The 8,560-nt window shown below is 38.3% G+C and overlaps 1 protein-coding gene across 1 annotated transcript in view; it reads left to right on the top strand.

The window, feature by feature from the left end:
• The window catches only part of GPATCH2L (G patch domain containing 2-like), a 36,266-nt gene that overhangs the window by 21,591 nt on the left and 6,115 nt on the right, over positions 1–8,560 (top strand). The window contains exons 4-5 of the mRNA XM_008567074.1: positions 5,108–5,284; positions 6,883–6,962. Coding sequence (XP_008565296.1) covers positions 5,108–5,284; positions 6,883–6,962 — 257 coding nt within the window. The remainder of the gene's footprint in view (positions 1–5,107; positions 5,285–6,882; positions 6,963–8,560) is intronic.

The raw sequence follows: 8,560 nt of genomic DNA on the forward strand, positions 1-8,560 counted from the left end.
TCTTTTTATTTGATTACATTAATTAATTAATTTATTTTTGGCATCTGGCCAGTACGGGGATCCGAACCAATGACCTTAGTGTTATAAGGCTACTCTCCTTTTTTGGATGTTAAGACATTCTTATTTTAACATAGGGAAAATTTAGTTATTTTTATAACCTTATTTATAAATGATTATAGTGCGCTGGGTAAATATACAGGTACTTGTATTACATAGTGTCTTCTTTCTCAAATTAAAACTCCTCAAGTTTAATATGGAGCCCTGTGAATAAGGCTAGTGTATGTTAATTACCAGTTCTTTAGTTTTACAGTAATTTGAAACTGTGTCTTGATATAAGGGCATTTTACAAAATTCTTGTCCTCTAGACTTGCTCAGGGCCACACTACTCGTATACCAACAAGAATTTCATTTAGTCTTTTTGGACTGTAGTGTTCTTAATCTAAATAAGGTATTTGTAGATCTCTAAAGTCACTTCTAGCTCTGAAATTCAATAATTTTTCCCAAGGGTTACATGTTTAGCTTGATCCAGGTAGGCTCCCCCAGTCACCGAAAGGATCCTGGGACTGTGAGACTCAGCGTCCAAGTCCTGATTTTGGACAGGTATTGTGGGGAGGGAATCTGATCCATGCCTCAGAGTTGTAAGTATGGAGACAGTTTCATCCCCATGGAGTTGTTGAACTTCCTACTATAATGGTGGTTGTTGTGAGCACATTTCTATCTTTAATTCTGAGGGAACTAAATGTCATTAAACAGTATGTGTACGTACAAGTAGGCTCTAGCTATAGCGTCTTGATTTTGTTATAGCAAAAAAGTCTAGTTGTCTTTCCATGAATGAGCTCTTTATGAGCTGTTCATGGTTCATACTGTTCAGAGTTACTGATGTTTGCTCTTTTTCTTTTCTTTTACTACAGCGGGTATGAAGTATCATAATGTACCTCTTAAAGGTTATGGTGCATAATTATACAGATTTGTAAGAAAGTGTGGACCTATTGTAGCAGATTTAAGTTTGCGGGCCTTTGGGAACCCTTTCCACTTACAATAATTCCTTGGCTTATCATGAAAGATTATAGAATATTCTGAAGCTTCAGCTCCTCTCTTTCCCTGCCTTAACTTTATACTTTCTGGTGATATTTGGATGCTTAGAGCACTTTGCACAAAGCTATGTTATTTCCTGCTTCTATGCCTTTGTTCATGCTGCTCTCTCTGCCTGAAATTTCATCCTCAACTTTCCTTGAATGGCTGGTCTTCCACCAAGACATAGTTCTCCTTTAGCCCCTCCAGAGCTTATTTCTGGACTATATTAGTGGGTGTTCTTGCCCTCAGTTTCTTGTTGGGTTTGGCCAATAGGAGGCATCAGCAGAAGATGAGAGGGAGGGATGTAAGTGTATTCACTGTATTAGTCAAGTTTTTATTGTGATAATGCTGCTTAACAGCCCCCAAATTTCAGTGACTTACTCTAGGTTACCACATTTATTTCTTGCTATGGGGCTGTGGGTTGGTGGTGGTTTAACTGATCTTGCCTGGGCTCAGCTGATCTCCAGGCTTCAGGTTAGGTTTACATCTACTCAGTGTATTTTATTTTGGAACTTAGGCTAAAGGAGCCATGGATGTATGCGGCATGGACTTCTCATGGCAAAGGACATAAATGCCAAGAAACCAAGCCAGACCATGTGTGCATATTTAAAGCCTTTGCTTGAATCATATCTGCTAAAGTTCAACTACCTAAAGCAAGTCATATGACCAAGCCCAGTGGGTCAGTAGGATGAGGAGTGTGCTCTGCCCAAAGGGTAAGAGGCTGTGGAATTCAGTGGCAAAGGGCATGGATGAATCATTGTATTATACGGTGGATATGAGGACTTGGAAATGATAGTGCAGTCTATCACATTGGATTATAGCTTTCCCTGGCTCCCTTTCTGTTGGATTGCTGGTCGGTATTGGTTGCATTCCTCTGCTGAAGGCTACCACTCCTGTTTGGCTGTGTTTTCCTGTAACCACAGTTTTTTGCTCTGGGCACTGAGAACCATTTTTACCTTGTCACTCCAGGTATGGTAAAGACTCCCTGCTGTGCTGGCTCCAGGGTGTTTCACCATCCTTTGTTGCTTTCCTTGTTAGTATTGTATATACCTTTGTAAATAGTCACTTCACTAAAATGTCCTCAACTACTCCATTTAAATGTGCCCTGTGTTTCCTGAAGCAATTCTGACTGATAGCTCTTACTCATTCTTCATGCTCCTTTGGCTCCTGGTACTTATTGCTTTTTTATCACTTACCATACTATGTTGTTTAGATGTGCATCTTTTCCATTGAAGCTTTTTAAAACAGGATTTATTATTTGCAACCACAGTACCTAAAACATTGAAGTTCAGACTTTCTCTCTGAAGGTTTGATAATTGCATTTCACTTACCATACTATGTTGTTTAGATGTGCATCTTTTCCATTGAAGCTTTTTAAAACAGGAATTATTATTTGCAACCACAGTACCTAAAACATTGAAGTTCAGACTTTCTCTCTGAAGGTTTGATAATTGCATTTGCTGAAATAAACTGACAGTAGACAGATTAACAGGAGAAAAGGGCATACAAATTTTTATTAATAGAAGGGCATGGGAGTCACACAAAGTATGAAACTCAGAGAAGGGCCAGATAGTTTAAGCTTAAGTACTCTTTCCATTCACCCTAGGGAATGTATGCAGTTTTAGAGGAAGAGTAAATGATTTTTATGAGAGATAAATGGGTCCAAAGAATAGGCAGTATGCTGAGACTAAGTTCATATGGCTCTGGGCGTGATGTCAACTCTAGTCGTCTTTCCTTCCAGTTAATCTGTTTGATGAGATGATAGGGAAGGAGGCCCAAGACAATTGCATTCCTTCTGGAGGAACTTCCCTTGTCAGATAAGGGAACTTCAGAGAAAGCCCCTCCCTGTGCTTCCTAGAGAGGCAGAGGGGCAAGAGAAGGTCTGAGACCTTGGTTCTGAGGCTGCTTCTTTAGTTCAAAGTATGCAGCATGTCAAAGCACTATCCTTTAGGGTATTGTTTTCTGAGCCCCAACACTGGCATATAGTGAGTTCCTAAAAAATAGTTATTGAGAAACCCAGATAAGGGAAATACTCTCCTTTTTCTCCCCCAAACAAAATTGTACCAAATTATAAAACAACTTATGCCTGTTTTGGTTAAAGCAAGATTCTAGAAGAGCCAGAGGTCAGGAGCCTGATCCACTTAGCCTCTTCCTTATTCTCTGGCAGCGTTCTTTTAAGGAGCTCCTGCATCAGGCATCCTAGTGACCCCAGGTTGAAGACTACTGATCTCACAAGGTTCCTTCCAGTTCAGTGAGTCCCTTTTTGTATTATTAAAAATCTTGATTGAGGGCCGGCCTGTGGCTCACTCGGTAGAGTGCGGTGCTGATAACACCAAGGCCACGGGTTCGGATCCTATATAGGATGGCCGGTTTGCTCACTGGCTGAGCGTGGTGCTGACAACACCAAGCCAAGGGTTGAGATCCCCTTACCGGTCATCTTTATAAAAAAAAAAAAAAAAAAAAAAATCTTGATTGAATGCTTGAGAACCAAAAATCTGTCATTTGTCATCAGAAAACATGCTCTAACTAAATATTCTATTTCAATAAATAGCCAAAGGAATGCTTATGGATAAGAAAGGATTTAAAACATTGAAGTGCAGAGAAAACCATCATTGCACACTAATGCTTGTCTTTAATTCATCTATGTACCTGGTTGGTAAGATACTTTTGGAGTAGTGGTTCTCAAAATGTGGTCCCTAGATCAGCTTAGCATCACTGGAGAACTTGTTAGAAATGAAAATTTTTGGTTCTCCCAGACCAGAATCAGAAACTTTAGGGGTAGGTCCCAGTAGTTTGTGTCTTACCAAGCCCTCCTGGTGCTTCTGATGCATGCTAAAGGTTGAGAACCACTGTTTTAGAGTCAGCTGTTTGTAGTGTGTTTTTAAAAGGGAACACTTTGAGTAACTTCTTTAGTGGCAATATCTGCTGCCTATTCACCAGAACACAGCTTTCGTTGCCCCTTTTGGAGATCTCCAAGTGATTTAAGAGTTATCATTATGCTGGGTGTTAGTGGTTCATATGATTGGCATGCCAATCACAGCTTCTCTGAAGATCCAGTATACATTAGAGAATGAAAGCATTATTATGAACTCTTGAGATGCTCTTGTAATAATTTCCTTCATCCTTACTGTTTTAAAAGGGGAATATGGTTGCAGACATGAAGTTTTCTTCTTTGTTCTCTGTTGTCAGGAATAAACTCTAGTGGAAACATAGTTTATCATTGTAAGCAATAGAAAGAAATTTGAGCCAAGAGTCTGGATATATGGATCTAGTTGTGACTTTGCCATTAAGGAACAGTATGGCCTTGGGCAAATAGTATAACTTCTTGAAATTCTTCAGGGAATTATATAGTGTATTTCTGTGGATAGTTTTTTCTTGGTAGTTTGGATTGCTAATGTTAAGGTGATTTTCTGTCCCATTAATGAGATGCCAAGGAAAAAACAAGGCATGGGTATACATTCTTTATTCATATGAGAAATGTGGATATACCAAGAAATCCCTCAGAAACAGCTACTTTTGAGTTGAGAAACATTTTTAAGCTTTGAACCCCTACGTTTATTTATACCATGGAGAATGATAGAGGGGAGGCAGTTTATTTTTGTAGTAAAGACCTCAAGGTTTGGAGTTAGGCTTTGGGTTAAAATCCTAGCTTTATTATTTACTAACTTGACCTTGACTTCTCTGGTCTTTAGTTGTCTCACTGTAAGTTGGAGTTAAGTGTTGGGCTTGGAAGAGATAACTTATTTACAGATTTTGAGCCTGGATCTTGGTAAGTTATAAGGACTTAGTAAGTGGTAGCTTTATTAGTTTTTACTATTAAAGCAGTCCAATCTAACAGTTTGATATTCATATGAAACTAGTTTGATGTCCAGTTTTATCATAATGTGGATCAAGAAGAAGGACCAGAACAATTATTTTGTACTTTGATTTTTTTTAAAGTATAATCAAAACTATGGCACTGAGAACTCATCCTCCCATGGTTTTTCTTAGAGCATGTTAAAATCCAGTTTATGATATGATCTCTTTGTTTTAGGGGATGATGAGCAGAGTGATTGGTTCTATGAAGGAGAATGTGTCCCAGGATTCACTGTCCCTAATCTTCTGCCCAAGTGGGCTCCTGAGCATTGCTCTGAAGTAGAAAGAATGGATTCTGGACTGGATAAACTTTCAGATTCCACATTCCTTTTACCTTCTCGGCCAGCTCAAAGAGGTGAGTTCTGAGGTGAGACTAAAAATATATACTTTGTGCTTTTATAAAAGTTTTCTTTGGGAAGAAGAATCATCTCGTAGCAAGCATACTAGGGTACTTCAAAAAGTTTGTGGAAAAATAGAATTAAAGATAATACAAATCTTTCCATGAACTTTTTGAAGTACCCTCGTATTCATACCTCTAAGTACACATTAACTATCTGAATTTGGAAGCTAGTTCAGGGATTTTTAGAGGACTCAAGGGTGAGTCTTAAAGCTTGAGGTTCTTTCCATTTCTACCTATATCAGTCCTTGCAGACTGTTGAGACATATATTAGCGCATTTCTTCAGCTTGCCATTGCCATTTGTGCCAAATTTAGAAGTCTCACGCCATGTCATGGCTGCTTATCCTGCTGTAAAACTGATGGGTTATTGAGTGCTTATTGGAAGCCTGAAATATTGGATCTTGGAAGAGAACAGATTTCAGTCAGAACATTCACATTCAAGGTATAATGGCATTTTTTAAATGGATGATTTAAAAATATTTCTTTAAATAATTTTATTTTAATGATTCCATTATTGCAGACTTTAACCTAAATACATGTTCTTTCCCCTTGCTTTTCCTTCAGTTATGTTGTAGCAAGGTGAGGAAGAAAGAGCCTAGGACAGGGTGAAGGAAACGTGGTGGTAATATTCTCTGGTACTGTTTACCTAGCTCTGTAGCTGTGACAAAATCACTTTATTTTCTTGGGATGTTAGGGTCATCACTTAAGATTGACATTGAACAAAACTGTTTCAGAGGTGTCTTTTATGATTCTAGGATTCCCAGTAACCAGTAATCAACCAGTTAGTTATCAAGTAGTTGTTGAGCATCTGTTGGTGAGCAGAATTACAGTTAAGAGCTGTGAACTCTTATTATGTAGGATTTTGTTATGATGAATTTGGATGGTTGAAAGGCCTTTTCAGAGCAGTTGGTTCTTGGTAAAGACTACTCTGTGGCTAAGGCACATTGTTTCACTGAACATCTCAGTGAACATTTCTAAAAGTTCTTTATGGACCACTTAGAATATACACAAGTATGCAAGAATAACAGGAAGAAACTTAAAATGGCCTATAATCCTACATCCAGAGACCATTTCACTGTTAACATTTCTGTGCAGATTCTTCCAGTTCTCTCTATGTGTAGAGCATGTACAAAATGTTAGAAAAATGGGACTATGCTATAATACATGCTATTTTCATCATTATTTAATGAATTAGAATGTTTTTGAGATAGTAACTAGCATTTGTGTAGTGTTTTCAGTTTATAAAGTACCTTCAATGTGCTGTCTCACTGAGTCTTCTGTTTCACAGGACTGTTAGTCCTGTAAGGTAGGACTGAGCAGGTGATTATCTCTCTTTTATAGATGAGGATGCCTAGGGCAAAGATAAATGGCATGCCTAAGATCATACTGCTAGTGACAAGACATGGGAATAATAAATCCTTGGCAAATAGCCTTGTGATACTAGTTTAAAGGTCAATCTGGTAAGATCTTGGGGTAGAGCCTTCAGTGTACCAACAGCATATGATTGCTTATGGATTTTCTGCATTCAGTAACTGAGGCCTTATTTTTTTTTTAGGGTATCATGCTCGCTTGAATCGTCTGCCTGGAGCTGCAGCTCGATGCCTCAGAAAGGGGCGGAGAAGGCTTGTTGGAAAGGTGATAGCTCTCATGGTTTACTAGGCTCAGTGGGAAGATACTATTCCCTATGGGATTTGTGTACCTGATTGACAATCAAAGGTGATGTAGAACTCCCTGGAGTTATGAAGCCAACTGGAATGTTTTGGGAGTTTCAAGAGTGAACATTAAGTAGAACCTGAATGGATACACACATAAAGATGAAGCTTAATTCATACAGAAGTCTGACAAAACAAACACTTTATTACAGTGTCTGTTATCTATAAATCTACATGCTCGATCTCTGTCTCTTCTGCACTTTTGATTAATGTTATATTATTATTGTATAAGTTGAAATACTCTTGGCTTATGACTCCTCCTGAATTCATGAATGTGTCTTTGTTCTGTCCTATCTTTGGTCTTTCATCCTAGAATTCATTAAAAAAATTTTTTTTAACTGGAAAAAAAAAATCTCTATCAAATTTCAAGAGCCCCTCCTTGGCCACAAGGGAAGAATATGAGTATCTACTGTTTATTCAGTTCTGCTTTTGCCAGGGACTGTGCTAGGCATTCAGCTCATTTAATCCTCCCGACAACCTTGTAAAAAAGGTGATATTGCCCTTTAGCACATGAGGAATTCTTAGGTTCAGAAAAGTTAAGTAATGTCGGAGGTTACCCAGATAGAAGTGGCAGAGTAGAGATTTGAACCCAGGCCTCCTTTTGTCTTTTTTTTATTTTTATTATATTTTATTTATGTTTTACTCTGTCTTTGAGATTGAGAAATAGGATAAGATAGCGGCTCATACCCAGTTAGAGAAGATGGTAGTGAGCAAAGAGTATGGAAAGGAGGCATTCGAGAGCATTAATTTGTTTACTCAATAAGCATTTAGAATGCCTACTATGTGGTAGGCTCTATGCCAAGCCAGGTATATATGTAGTGGTCAGAGACACAGTCTGGCTACCCTCAAGGGTACCCCCTGACTGCTATATACCTGGCTAAGGACCTATGTTATAGTCTAATGAGGGAACTATTTTCTGAAGTTTTAGGCATGCAAAAGAAAAGAGATTGTTTATTTCCAGATTAACTTAGATTCTTATTCTTTTTATCTCTAAATTAAAATTCAGATTTCTAATTAGACATTTGATTATTGGAAGAATGGTACCTCTTCCTTCTGAATCACTCATTTTACGGACAATAACATGGTACTTTCACTGTTCTAGGAGCTTATTCTTAACAGGATAGCTAGCAGGATAGGAGTACCTGAGATGGAGGCAGGCCTGAGGTGGGGAGTGGGGAACGGAGAGATGGTTTTGCTTTTTACTGGTTAGCCTTGACAGGTAATGTTCTCCCTACCACTTACCTTCCTTTCTTTCAGCTCTTATAAAATAAGAAGCTCTACTTTCATGGAAGTCACTCAGTTCATCTTGAAGACTCCCTTTAGTTTGCCTGGAAGGGAACTAGGGCCTATTGGATGTGCCCCTAATGATTTCAAATGAATAGGATAATATTTACTTGTCTAATTCATCTTCATCACCTTAAAGGGATATTTGTCATTTCTAGCAGAGGTCACTGCTCTGTCCCCCTACTTCACCCTCCCCCATCTCTCTTTTCTTTTTCTAAATTGTAATCATAAATAATG

Source organism: Galeopterus variegatus, unplaced genomic scaffold, assembly GCF_000696425.1.
Source record: "Galeopterus variegatus unplaced genomic scaffold, G_variegatus-3.0.2 Scaffold290, whole genome shotgun sequence".
In the NCBI taxonomy this organism is placed as follows: Eukaryota; Metazoa; Chordata; class Mammalia; order Dermoptera; family Cynocephalidae; genus Galeopterus; species Galeopterus variegatus.